The sequence below is a fragment of the Podarcis pityusensis genome (assembly GCF_964106645.2).
Source record: "Podarcis pityusensis genome assembly, chromosome: 3".
In the NCBI taxonomy this organism is placed as follows: Eukaryota; Metazoa; Chordata; class Lepidosauria; order Squamata; family Lacertidae; genus Podarcis; species Podarcis pityusensis.
In genome coordinates, this window is record NC_138026.1 from 90357619 (window position 1) to 90371692 (window position 14074).

Genomic DNA, 14074 nt, shown 5'->3' on the forward strand with positions numbered 1-14074 from the left:
TCCATTGTAATATTGGCATGTCATGAGTTCTTCTGCCAGCCATCTCATATCTGGGCAAAAATGTCCCAGCACTAACTAGCTTCCACTTAGCAATTCTCATGAACACAGTCCCAAAGCACCAGCCAGTCAGTGCCAATTGGCTCACAGTGTCCCTCTTCCTTTCTTTTGAGTTCTGCACAAGGTGCTCTTGGCAGCTTCCTCCACATGGCAAATGGACCATCTGACTCATTTGCCTTTCATTATAAACAATTCATGCGCACCGAGGCTGCACACATACATGAATAAATTCATGCTAGTGGATTTTCCTCCATTGCCACAATCTTTTCTAATTGCCTTCTGATGGCATGCATCCTAGCTGAACAAATGGTCCAGCATACATCCTGAGGGCTGGACAACTTGCTTCAGCCATCTGAATACCTGAAGACTTCCACGGAGGAGTGCTGCTGTCCATTATATGATCACACACACACACACACACATGGTAGCACTTGGTTCATATTGTGCTCAGGGAAGAACATAAGAAGAGCCTGCTGGATCAGGCCAATGGCCCATCTAGTCCAGCATCCTGCTACCATAGTAGCTGGCCAGATGCCTGTGGGAAACCTGCAAGCAGGATTTGAGCACAAGAGCGCTCTCCCCTCCTGTGGTTTCCAGCAACTTCTCTGCCAGCTCACTCATGCAATTCCTTGTCACCCATAGCTGTCAGGCTAGTGCTTGGTTGCAAGGCTCTATTAAACCACTCACAAGAAAAAGGGATATTCAGATGATCATCTGCGAAAAGGGCAGGGTTACATCACCAGCCCAGCTCCAAAGCCTGCGTGCTCGGCTGAAGGTGCAAAAGAGCATATAAGTCAGGAACATAGGATGCTACAGAGTCAGACCTTTGGTCCATCCAACTCAGTACTGTCTATATTGAATGACAATGGCTCTCCAGGGTTCCAGACAATTCTCTCCCAATCCTACAATGCCAGTATAGGGAAGTTTTTAAAGTTTGATGTTTTGCTGTAGTTTTTAATGTTTGATGTTTTGCTGTAGTTTTATAATTTGTTGGAAGCTGCCCAGAGTGGCTGGGACAACCCAATCAGATGGGCGGCATATGATATAAATATTATTATTATTATTATTATTATTATTATTATTATTATTATTATTCCAGGGCCTCAACTTGGCACCTTCTGCATGCAAAGCATTTGCTCTACCCACAGAGCTCTGGCCCTTCCCCATACAAGTTGCATGTTTATTTATTTAATACTTATATGCCACTTTTGAGAGGAAAATCTTCCAAGGCAGCTTACAATAAAGCAGAATTTAATTTAAAAAACAAGCCAAAACCAAAACCAAATACTCACAGAGCTGCAATTCTCACAGTGGTTTAACAAACAATCCCTCCTACCAGGCAACTCTGGAAACTGTAGCTCTGTGAGGCGGATAACAAGTCTCAGCACCCTTAACAACCTACAGCTCCCAGGATTCTTTGGGGGGAAACAATGACTGTTTAAAATGGCACGGTACTGCTTTAAATGCATAGTGCAGATGAAGGCCAAGTGTGGTTGAAGCTAAAGAGCCATCAGAAGAGAGAGCAGCAGGGGCCTTGAAGTTGCCCACCAACTGGGATCACCTAGACAGCAGACTAAGCTGTCACCTGGACACATTCTTGCCCACTATGCTGAGATGCAGCATATTTCTATTTAGGTTAATTAGTTTTACATTTTAAAAATGCATTTTATATCTCTTAATACATCACTTATACAATTGTAATGGTTTATTTTACACTGTTTGACTGCCACACACATCCCTCTGTCTGGTCTTAAGCTGCATCTCCTTAATTACCACCCCTCTTCTACTTATTTTAACTGCTGCTCATAAATCTAACCCCACTTGGAAGCTTATCTAATTGTTATATTTCATTAAATATTCACCAAAATACTCTTCTTTTATATCTGACTCGTCTTAATTTCTTATCTTTGCAGTCAACATTGCTAGCTCTGCGTATTCTATTAGCTTATTCTGCCAGTCTATTCTGCCAGCGACTATTTTTGTCCTTTTACCTTTGGGCATAAATTATTCTAACCACTGTTATTGCATAGAGGGAAAGACTAAGTACTTTCTTGTGTACTTCCCCCTCTGCTATACTCAATAAGAACATCTCTGGTTTCTTGGGAAATGAGACCCTTAGTTCTGAGTATATCATCTCCCAATACCCTTTGGCTTTCTTGCAACCCCAACACATGTGTTTAAATGTCCCTTCAATCTCTTCACATTTCCAGCATAAATTGTAATTAGTTCTACATTTATAGCTGTACGTATAAACCAGCATGTTCAAGTTTTATGTGATACCATTTCTTTTGTCCTCTTTCTCTGGATGACACATTTCCTTGGAGATGGGTCCGTGGCCGGTCTCATTCAACTACAAGTGAAAAGGGACCTTTTCTTTCCCATTTTCTGCACTGTGTCAAATCTGCAGCATAGCTGGGAATGAGCCACTCAGTGGGCTGGATCCAGGCTAAGTCCTGTTAACATCAGTGGGGCAACTGAGCCATGATTTAACACATTCTACTAATTTCAGTATACCTGAAGGAGCGTCTTCACCCCCATCGTTCAGCTCAGACACTGAGGTCCAGCACAGCGGGCCTTCTCGGTGGTGGCACCCGCCCTGTGGAAAGCCCTCCCATCAGATGTCAAGGAAATAAACAACTACCTGACTTTTAGAAGACACCTGAAGGCAGCCCTGTTTAGGGAAGTTTTTAATGTTTGAAGTTTTATTCTATTTAATATTCTGTTGGGAGCCACCCAGAGTGGCTGGGGAAACCTAGCAAGATGGGCAAGCTATAAATAATAATGTATTATTATTGTTGTTGTTGTTGTTGTTGTTGTTGTTAAACTATGTACAACCAAGTTAGTCAGGATCCAGCCCACCCAACCCAAATGCCAGGCATGTTTTCAAACATCTGGCAAACATTTTTCATATAGAAGCATTCTTATCAATGAAGACAATGAGTTAGTTAAAATTAATCAAGGATACGAGGACAGGGGAACTGCTGTCAAACAGTGTGGCATTGCATATAAAGGTTTTGCAATGCCTATAAGGTGGCTGCTGGACCCTGTCTTGGCTACTGAGGTTACTGTGCTCTGTTCTTGACTATGGAAAAAAAATGAGGCTCTCAAGGGGTTACAAGCTGACTATGGCAGTGGAAAAGACAGGCAATTAGTGCCTGTGTTGCAGGCAGCCTAACCTCAGTGAACTTGTTGGATTAAGTTCCCAGGGCACTTGGTGCAGACACTTTGGGTTTGGCTTTCTCCCAAGGCTTTTTAAAAGATATCATTCATATTTTCCATCGGAGACTAGGGCAGGGTAGGGCAGGTCATGATTGCTGGCTCTGCTTCTCCTGCTACCAGCATAATTGCCCTGAGTGAGAGAAAGAGATAAACACTATATACCACCGGTGCAAAGGTACATCTGCCTAGCTGCAGTGTTTGTGGTTTCCAGGAAGTTGACTGAAAAGCACCTGCTCCAACACAGCCAGCGCAGTGTAGTGTAGTGTAATGGTTAGAGTGCTGGCATAGGACCTGGGATACCAGGGTTCAAATTTTGGGGCTAGTCATTGAAACTCACTGTGAAACCTTTGGGCAAGTCACTATTTCTCAGGCCAACCTACCTCACAGGATTCTAGCATTTGTATAGTGCTTCCAAGTGTTCAAAGAGTGTCACATGCAACATCTTAGAATCCTAGGACTGTAGAGCTGGAAGAAACCCAAAGAGTCAGCTAGTCTCAACCTTTTTCTGACTGTGGCCTCTTCTGACATTGTTTCCTTCCTGTGGCCCCCAGGGCCAAGGGGGGAGGGAGGCAACTGCCCCCCCCAAATAAGTAAAAATCAATACAAATCTGAGGTTCTGTCCCCCCTGACAAAAGCCCACCCCTAACAAAAATCCTGGCTATGCCCATGCCCCCCCAATCCTACCAATAGAAAGGTAGGTATTAAAATGTTTTGTTTGTAAATAGAACAGGTTTTATTTATATTTTTATAATTTATACAAAATACAATTACATAAAATGATGGGATAATAATTAAATATTGTTGAAGCAGAAAAACACAGAATCATGGCGCTGGAAGGGACCCCAATGGTCATCTTTCTAGCACAACCCACTGCAATGTAGGCATTTCAGCTAAAGCATCCATGACGGATGGCCACCCAACCTCTGCTTAAAAACCTACAAGGAAGGAGGGTCCACCACTATCTGAGGGGGGCTCTTCCACTGCTGAACAGCTCTTACTGAGCAGTTGCAATCTTGCTGCAATCTTTACAACAACCCTGTAAAATAACCAATTATTATTAGCCCCCATATTGCAGATGGGAGGGGGTGGGGTAGAGGCTGGGAGACAAAAGCTTTCTTGAGGCCACCTAGTGAATCCACAGCAAGATTTGCTCCAGGGACTTCCTGATTTGCAGCTCAGATGATACGGTCACTGTGCTACATTCTGTTCTTGTGCCTTTACCAATAGTCAGAAGACAGTGATGGCAGAGGATTGTGGTGGTTTCTTACCTGACATCCTCAATAAAGTCCCAGGGAGACTCACAGCGATTTAAAAACACAACATTAGGAACAGTTTAAAACAAATTATGTTCACTAGAATAAGAGGGGTAAACGAACACACATGGACACTGGGTATCAAAAGTCAGGATAAAGAAATGCGTCTCCAACATATGATGGAAAATAAACAATGAAGGTGCCTGTTGCACTTTGTGGGAAGGGAATTCCATAAACAATGCCCTCTCCTAGGCTGCCACTCCCCAGATTCTGAGGGTGATGCAACTACCAACAGGACCCCCTTTGTCAGTCTTAACACCTGAGAAGCACTGTAGGGAAGGAGAAGCTCTTTCGGATATTGTTGTTTAGTCATTTAGTCATGTCTGACTCTTCGTGACTCCATGGACCAGAGCATGCCAGGCACTTCTGTCTTCCACTGCCTCCCACAGTTTGGTCAAACTCATGTTGGTAGCTTCGAGAACACTGTCCAACCATCTCGTCCTCTGTCATCACCTTCTCCTTATGCCTTCAATCTTTCCGAACCTCAGGGTCTTCTCCAGGGAGTCTTCTCTTCTCATGAGGTGGCCAAAGTATTGGAGCCTCAGCTTCAGGAGCTGTCCTTCCATTGAGCACTCAGGGCTGATTTCCTTCAGAATGGATAGGTTTGATCTTCTTGCAGTCCATGGGACTCTCAAGAGTCTCCTCCAGCACCATAATTCAAAAGCATCCATTCTTTGGCAATCAGCCTTCTTTATGGCCCAGCTCTCACTTCCACATATCACTACTGGAAAAACCATAGATTTAACTATACGGACCTTTGTCGGCAAGGTGATGTCTCTGCTTTTTAAGATGCTGTCTAGGTTTGTCATTGCTTTTCTCCCAAGAAGCAGGTGTCTTTTAATTTCGTGACTGACGTCACCATCTGCAGTGATCATGGAGCCCAAGAAAGTAAAATCTCTCACTGCCTCCATTTCTTCTCCTATTTGCTAGGAGGTGATGGGACCAGTGGCCATGGACCTAAGTTATTTAGCAGATGAAGCCTTTCCTATCTCTTTGTCAATAATTACTTTCTACATGTAAGGTTGTTGTTAACATCACAGGAGCAGGGCCAGTAAGAGCAGTGGGGAATCCCATGTGGAAATAGCAGCCCTTTCTGTAGGTTTGCCCAGCAATCCAATGGTGGGAAACAGTTTGATTCCATGCCTGACACCTTCTGGGTCCTGCAGCTCAGAAACTGCTAGGGCTGCCTGATTTTCTCTTTGTCCCTGCTAGCCCTCTGTGTCCCTTAACAGGATGGGAAGCTGTTGTTTAGCAGTTTAAGTTTTGTTCCTCTTGGTTGAAACTTGGTGGTACTGAGGGGCAAAGGTTATCCATATCTTCTCACTAAAATCACATTTCCGCAACCTTACTCTAAAGTTGCACAGATCCAGCCAAGTCTGTTTCAGTATTTGATTATGAATCAAGTGGTTGCAGTTCTTAAATGAGATTAATCATCTCCAGCAGCTCAGGCTTCAGTCTGTCTCTTTCTCATTTCACTTCTTAGCAGCCACTTGTTCTGAAACCAAAATACAGCTTCATTTCCCGACTTTTGCAAGCCACAGCACAGCTGTTAGAGGTGCAGGAACTTGATCAGAAAAAAAAAAGGATCTAGAGACCATATGCGTTATCATAGCCACCCGCTGGGTCAGCCAAGGTTGGGGAAAGGTAAAAAGAACCATTTTGTGGTTCAACAGCATATGCAACAGCAGCTGACATCTTTGGCACTTCCAGCTGGTGATCCTCTTCCATGCAATTACACATCATGGGCATGTCAGTTTGTATCACCACACCCACAATTTAAGCTGGCTTTGGCCTTTCCAGGAAAACTCTGATTATATTTAAAAGCAACAACAACAACCAAACCCCAACCCTGCCAATGACCTATTTGTGGTACCTGAATGACCCATTGACAACATTAGGCCCCCGTATGGAAGCATTGCATTTCAACCCCTAGATCAGGGATGGGAGAAACAGACGGCCCTCCAATGTTGCTGGACTCCAACTCCCATCATGCTGGGGATGACAGATGATGGGAGCTGTAGTACAGTAAAATCTGTAAGAGCTACGAGTCATGTCTCATTCTGGTCTAGATACAATGAAGAAAAGACACAAGAGGTGGGACAATTGTGTGTGACAAATGCAGAACCATCAGGGGCGTTTGTATAGAAGCTATAAAGCAACCAACAATTGCAAAATGAGATGGTAGTTGTCATTTCCCCCCCCCCTGGTGGGACAAATTTCCTGGTGTGCAAACGTATTAAGTTTGTGACTGAAATACGACAGGTGCGGGCGGCCTTCTCCGCCATGAAGGTGTGGTGATGCAGAAACTACATTCCTGTTGGTCATGCAACTGTTAAAAGCATAAGCCCTGCAGCAAAAGGGAGGAAGCCTTAACTGTAAGGAGACGAGATACTTTAATTTTACCTGGCTGCTGAAGAAAGAGGGAGAGGGAGAGGAGGGCCCCCACCCCAAGCTCCGTATGTCCTGGAGGCTTTTTCCATCTCTTATCCATATCTTGTACTAAATGACACTGCGATGCCAAGAGGCAGATGGAAAAAGGTATGAAAAATGAACAGGGAGATTCTTGAGATTCTTTCCGATGGAAAAAAAAAAGAAGTCTCCACTTATCACTCAGTGTCAACAATAACAGCCACCTGCATTTAAACAGCAAAGAAAGCGAGGCAGAACAAGAGGTCGCTTGAGGTCTCCTCTTACACCTAGACAGGTTTCTCTTGTGGCTCACGCAAAGCAAACAGGATACCTCCCTTGAAATCACGTACGGCCAGTCTGAAATGGAACAAAATATCCAAACCCTTTCCCTATGTTTGTGCATTCAAGCTTAGTAACTTGCCAGCGCCAGTTCAATCTGACTGATCATCATATGGATCCCAGCCCAGTGGCTGAAAATATAGGCGAGGAAAATCATCCCTCTCTCCCTCACCCCTTTTGTCATTGACACTGTGGCCTTTTCCATGTATTCAAATCCCACAGAGAGTGAATGCATGGGGATGGGTGGGGGCATAAATTCAGCAGATGAAACTTCCACATCTCAGCATCTCCACTGGTCTCCCTTAGCAGGCTTCTTGCAGTCACCAGTCTATGATGTCCTTTTTTGGGCAGACAGATGATGGAAGGTGCTCTGCAAGCATTGGAGGAGATTGGCTTCCCCTCTCCTCTGATGCTTGTGATGCTCTGCTTGTTTTCGAGGCCCCTCACAATCATGGTCACTCTCCTCAGGATACCCTCTGGTTATTCATTCCTCAGATGTGATGCCCAGAAATGGACTCATGGCACAAGGAGGAACAGGGCTAGCCCAAAATACTTTGCTGCCTCAGGTGAACAAAGATGGCTTCCCTTCCCCTTATGGAAGCCAACTGGACTGGCAGTTGAATCTTATACCAACACTGGAGACAGGCCCGTCTCCTGCATTTCACCAGAGGCAGCGGGCCAGATTAGGGTTCCTAGGGCAGGCCTGAGAAGAATGGCTGAGGGACTCAAGCAATACCTGGAGGCTGCTGCCCGCCCACTAGCACCTGCCACCTGAGGTGGTTGCCTCAGTCTGTCTTATAGCAGGGCCTTCCCTGAGGAGGAAAAAGAGAAATGAGATCACGAACCCTGGCGGGCCTCTCTGCCTCTCTTCCTTCTCGCAGCACCTACAGTGTGGTCCTAATTGCTGCTGTGCCTTCAGGCCCTGTGATAACACATGTGCAGTTTCATAATAATAATTCTATATTTGAAGCAGAGTTAATGTAGCATTAGACTGACAGGCTCTCAGAAGGCTCGAGGCACTGTTTGCATTTCCACCCTTATCTCTTCTTGCCCAGCCGTGGGGACTTCATAAAAGTGGAAGGCTCTATATTAACGTTTCCCATTCTCCTTCCTGAGCAGCTGCCACCTTTCCATTGTTTAAACGTCTTCCCGGTTTTTTGTTTTTTTTAGAAAAAGAAATATATAAAAATAATTAGCTGCCTCGCGTTCCCCCAGCCAATCAACTGAACGGCTCCTGTTAAAAGCCGCTGCGTAATTCAGCATCATTTGCTTCCTGTAATGTTACCATTACTCTTCAAGGCTCATTTGCCTCAAGACCGTTTAAAGCCGTAAAGCCCAGGAGAGCCGTTGCCTGGTCTTTGGGAATGTTTGTCAGAGGAAAGGAAAAGATGGGGAACCAAAAGTAAATGGAAGCAAATGTAATTATATGTGCGCTGGCATCGCACATGCTGTTCATGTGAGTTAGAGCCACTCCAATTTTTTTAATAATTGACATCCCTTTGCATGGGGCTGTGAGCTTGCCAGATTTTCTTCTCTTTATAATTTCTGGCATCTGCTGTGCCTTTCGCAAATGCACGACACGCAGGAATTCAGCAGGTGGAGTAGAGTCACCACCTTGGGCTCCAAGCTTTCCAAGGTTTGTCTATGGGTAGAGAGGGAGTGTGGAGAGAAAAAAGATTGGCCAGTGCATGAAATTCGGTTTTCCTCCCTGACTGAGGCTGGTGTCATGGGAAATTTTGAAGTGCAGGGGCTCTTCATGAGAGCCGTGCCCCTAATTTTGCAAAGAAGTGTTTCCTTTTAAACTGCTAGCATGAAGGAGGAACCATAACAAAGGAAATGAAAGATGTGCCAAGCCTCAGCTTAATTATTTCCCTCATGCTCAGATTTTCTCTATCTTTGGCCGTCACATACAGCAGCAAAACTTTGAAAGCCTAGTTTATTACTTCACTGACATGGCAGAGCATTGAGGCTCTATCAATCACACCGGTGTTCCTGTAAATGGGGGAACATTGCTTCTGGGCTGAGAACAAAAGTCCTGGAGCTACACTTCCCTGCATTTCCTCTCCACTAGAGATTGCTTGCTTGCTTATTATTATTATTATTATTATTTAGTTATTTATGTTAATTGTCTTATACCAATAAATATGCCTCAAAAGTATGGTGTAAATGTGCTTTAAATTTATGGTGTGTCCATAGCTTCAATCACTATGCAGACATTATCATTATCATTATTAATTTCTCTACGAAATTTATTATTTTTCTTCACACCACGACCCGATCATGTGTGCATCATTTGGCCTGTTGTTCTGGAGAACTTCAAAGCTTGCCAAAATTTGTAACTTCTCACTTGGTCCTAATAAAAGCATAATATCCAACTGCGGACTTCAGAGTTTCATATTCTTCGCCTCCATTTACCTATGTCGTTATTCACATGGATTTTCAGGAGTTCAACAAACTCTTTCCAGATTAAAATTCTTTCCTAGCCACTTCTGGTTAAGAAGAAGTGAATTTTCTATTCCACGGGCATTCCAGCCTGCTGTTTGGAAGATAATTTGCAAAAAGAAAAAAGAGAAAGAGAGGAGAAAGGAAGAAAAGGAATGATTATTTTGGTGTGGCAGAGGCTGTCACCTCATTTCATTGTAGTAATTCCATTCAGAAGCCTAAAAGAAAAGAGATGAAAAGAATGCCAGGTGCCCCTTGAGCTGTGCTGCCTTGCGCTGTGGGCCAAGGAAGGCGGGATGCCGGGGAGATAAACCCTGACAGAGCCATCACTGCCGACGTCTGCCCAAGTCCCCAGGGCTCAAGAATAGATAAGGATCTTAACAAATCCTCCAAGGTTTTATCTCAGGGCCAAACTAGACTTGACAGCTGAGCTGCCTCTTGAAAGGCCATGTATGTTTGTGAGTGCATATCTGGAGAGGAGTTTGAGTTACAGAAACAGGGACCTAGGAAGCTGCCTGAGTCAGTCCATTGGTCCATCTTGCTCTGCCTTGTCTATTAACACTGGTCCTCAACTAGTGGACCTCGACCTGATACAAGGTGGGTGGCAGCAGAAGCACTGCCCCCATGCCAATATCTAGTAAAAGATCAAGATATATGTTCTTTCATAAGTGGTGGACCTGTAAAAGGGTAAAAGAGTATTGGGAAATAATTTATAATGAATTGGAAAAAAATGCTTAAAAGTACTTTTCAAAAAAACAAAAAACACAGAGTCCTTTTTGTTGGGGATAATTCAGATGGAAATTCCCAGGTGTCAAAAAAGGCTATTTATGTATGCCACTACTGCAGCCCGTGTTTTGTTAACCCCAAAATGGAAAACAAGCAAGGTCCCAACTAAATAAGAATGGCAACTTAAGTTGACAGAATATGCACAGCTTGCACATCTAACATATAGAATACGAGAACAAGAGGAACATATGTTTAAAGAAGATTGGAAAACATTTATTGAATATATGGGAAATACAGTGGTGCCTTGCAAGACGAAATTAATTCGTTCCGTGAGTTTTTTCGTCTAGCGAATTTTTCGTCTTGCGAAGCACGGTTTCCCATAGGAATGCATTGAAATTCAATTAATGCGTTCCTATGGTCAAAAAAAGTCCAAACAAAGCCAAATTTGGTACAACAATAGTTTATTAACTGCTCTTTAAAGTCACACATACTTTAAAGAGCATTTCAAAAATTGAAGGAACAATAAATTAAGTTTCTAAACATGACAGAAAAACATTTAAAAATCAACAAAGTGTACTGTACATACATTTTCTAAGACTCTGGGGGACCACTCAAAGAAGGTTCCTCTTCCACTCTTTGCTTCTTGCTGAGGAACCTGTCCATGGTCTGCTGCTTCATCCGCCTTTTCAGCAGCTCCCTGAGAGGCAACATGACCGTTGTATCAAAAATGTTCGCTTGGTCATGTGCCACGTGCTTGTTCGGGTGGTGCCGCTCTGCAAAAGCCTGCACCTCCTTCCACTTCTGGCAAATGTCCCTCAGTTCTTTGGAGGACAGCCGTTCCTCAGTTGCTTCCTCCTCTTCCAGCGAGGCCTGCTCCTGCGCAACCTCTGCCTGCAGTTCAACCAGCTCCTGGGTGGTCAGCTCGTGGTCGTGCTCCTCCACCAGCTCGCTGATGTCCTCCTCTGTGACCTCCAGGCCCATGGTCCTCCCCAAGGCAACAATGTGCTGCACCACTGTTGACTCTGGTGCATCAGAGTCACTTGGTGCCACACAGTCCGGCCACAGGCTGCGCCAAGCGCAATTCAAATTTCTCTGGCTGATCCCGTTCCAGGCCGTGGTGATCATCTTCAAGCAGGTGACGATGTTGAAGTGGTCCTTCCAGAATTCCCGCAGGGTGATGGTGGTGCAATCAGTCACCTCGAAGCATCGCCTGAAAAGCTCCTTGGTGTAGAGTTTTTTGAAATTGGCGATGACCTGCTGATCCATCGGCTGGAGCAGTGGCGTGGTGTTAGGCGGCAGTAACATGATGTTGATGAAGCTGAACTCCTCCAACAAGTCCACCTCAAGGCCTTTAGGATGAGCAGGAGCATTGTCCATCAGAAGCAAAGCCTTCAGCGGCAGGTCGTTGTCCAGCAGGTACTGTTTGACAGCAGGGCCAAAAGCAAGATTGACCCAGTCCACAAACAGCACACGTGTGACCCAAGCCTTGCTGTTGGATCGCCACATGACACTCAGCCGCTCCTTGTCGACCTTGGGTTTCTTGAAGGCCCGTGGGTTCTCCGAGTGGTACACCAGCAGGGGCTTGATCTTCAGGTCGCTGCTTGCGTTGGCACAGAAGAGCAGGGCCAGACGGTCCTTCATGGGCTTGTAGCCAGGCAACTTGGCCTCCTCCTGTGTGATGAAAGTCCTTTTGGGCATCCTCTTCCAAAACAGCCCGGTCTCGTCGCAGTTGAAGACCTGCTGTGGAACGTAGCCCTCTGTCTTCACAACCTCCAGGAACTCCAAGGCAAAGTCTTCAGCTGCAGGAACATCAGAACTGGCAGCCTCTCCATGCCTGACCACGCTGTGGATTCCAGATCTTGCCTTGAACCGGTCAAACCAGCCTCTGCTTGCCTTGAAGACTTCTGGCTCGCCTGAGGTTCCTGGCTGTTCCCGGATGAGGTCTGCGTGCAAGGCCTTGGCCTTCTCACAAATCACGGCCTCAGTCACTGTGTCCCCTGCACGCTGCTTCTCTTCTAACCAGATGAGGAGCAACTTCTCGACCTCCTCCAGAACAGCTGGGCGGTTCTTCACGATCCTGGTGACTCCCTTGGCTGCATCAGTTGCAAGGATCTTCTCCCTCATCTTCAGGATGGTCCCGATGGTCGATGGGTTCCTGCCGTACTCCCTGGCGAGGTCTGTCACACGCATTCCACCGTCGTGCTTCCAGATGATCTCCTTCTTCATTTCCAGCGTCACCTTCTCCTTCTTCCTCTCGCCGGCCTCCGCAGCAGCAGCAGTCTTCTTGGGTCCCATGGCAGCACAGCTCTTACCTTCGTAAACTCAGTAAAAGAAAAAAAAAAATCAGCAATTCAAACCCAGAACCAAGTCCTTGAATTCCAAACACCCAACCCAAAATCCAAAAACCCCCAAAAAAGTTTTAAAAGTTTAACTTACGAAATGGCTGCAAATCACCAAAGTCTTCAAAATCCTCAAATGGCTGCAAAAGAAGTTTTGGGAAAGCTTTAAAAATCACCAAAGTCTTCAAAAACCTCAACTGTTCTCCCAGCCCCTCCCCAACTGTTGCAAACCCCTCCCCAACTGTTGCAAACCCCTCTCCAACTGTTCTCCCAGCCACCCAGCACACAGAAATTCAAACCCAGAATTTTTTTCAAAAAAAACCAACATGGCCCAATGGTCACAGAAAACCATAAAAATGCAGAAAAAAACACACAAGCTCCCAGATTCTTGCAAACCCCTCCTCAACTGTTCCCCCATCCACCCAGCACACAGAAATTCAAAACCCAGAAATTTTTTTCAAAAAACAACAACATGGCCCAATGGTCACAGAAAACCATAAAAATGCAGAAAAAACCACACAAGCTCCCAGACTCTTGCAAACCCCTCCTCAACTGTTCCCCCATCCACCCAGCACATAGAAATTCAAACCCAGAATTTTTTTTTTTAAAAAAAACAACATGGCCCAATAGTCACAGAAAATCATAAAAATGCAGGAAAAAACCACACAAGCTCCCAGATTCTTGCAAACCTCTCCCCAACACCAAGTCCTTGAATTCTAAACACCCCAACCCAAAATCCAAAACCCCCCAAAAAAGTTTTAAAAGTTTAACTTACCAAACAGCTGCAAAAGAAGTTTTGGAAAAGCTTCAAAAATTCAGCAAACTCTTTAAAAAGCTCAAAAAGGCCACCACACCGCGTGCAATGTGTTGCTCCTCGAAGTCAAGTCGCAACTGCACCTCTTCAAGCAATGCACCCTGGGTATTAACGGTTTTACGAAAAAGGAAACAAACTTGCAAGACGTTTTCGTCTTGTGAAGCAAGCCCATAGGGAAATTCGTCTTGCGAAGCAACTCGAAAACGAAAAAACCTTTCGTCTTGCGAGTTTTTCGTCTTGCGAGGCGTTCATCTTGCGGGGCACCACTGTAATTGTGTACAGCTGAAAACACTGGCAGCATTAAGATAAATTCAACAGTGTAAAAAAGTTTTGATGGATTCAATAATGGAATACCGAATGGTACAGTTTTTGTAAAAAATGCAGGAATTTATGATATGTGAAATGAACCATGGAAA

At 44.9% G+C, this 14074-nt stretch overlaps 1 protein-coding gene across 2 annotated transcripts; it reads right to left on the reverse strand.

Annotated features, from left to right (window-relative positions):
• Nucleotides 1-10949: 10949 nt before the first annotated feature.
• LOC308473053 (tigger transposable element-derived protein 1-like) lies at nt 10950-13751 on the reverse strand. Of its 2 annotated transcripts, XM_080998297.1 has the most exons (3): nt 13620-13751; nt 12942-12984; nt 10950-12826 (listed from the first exon to the last, which is right to left on the reverse strand). In XM_080998297.1, exon 3 carries the CDS (start codon nt 12798-12800, stop codon nt 11097-11099), a length of 1704 nt encoding a protein of 567 aa, XP_080854423.1. In that variant the 5' UTR covers nt 12801-12826; nt 12942-12984; nt 13620-13751; the 3' UTR covers nt 10950-11096. The 2 variants fall into 2 exon arrangements, with proteins under 2 accessions (XP_080854423.1, XP_080854422.1); XM_080998296.1 differs by having other exon boundaries at nt 10950-12984.
• Between the last annotated feature and the right edge of the window lie 323 nt (nt 13752-14074).

What these genes read in the sequence shown, in the direction of transcription:
- LOC308473053 (XM_080998297.1), bottom strand. Translation starts at nt 12,800, where the DNA reads ATGGGACCCAAGAAGACTGCTGCTGCTGCGGAGGCCGGCGAGAGGAAG.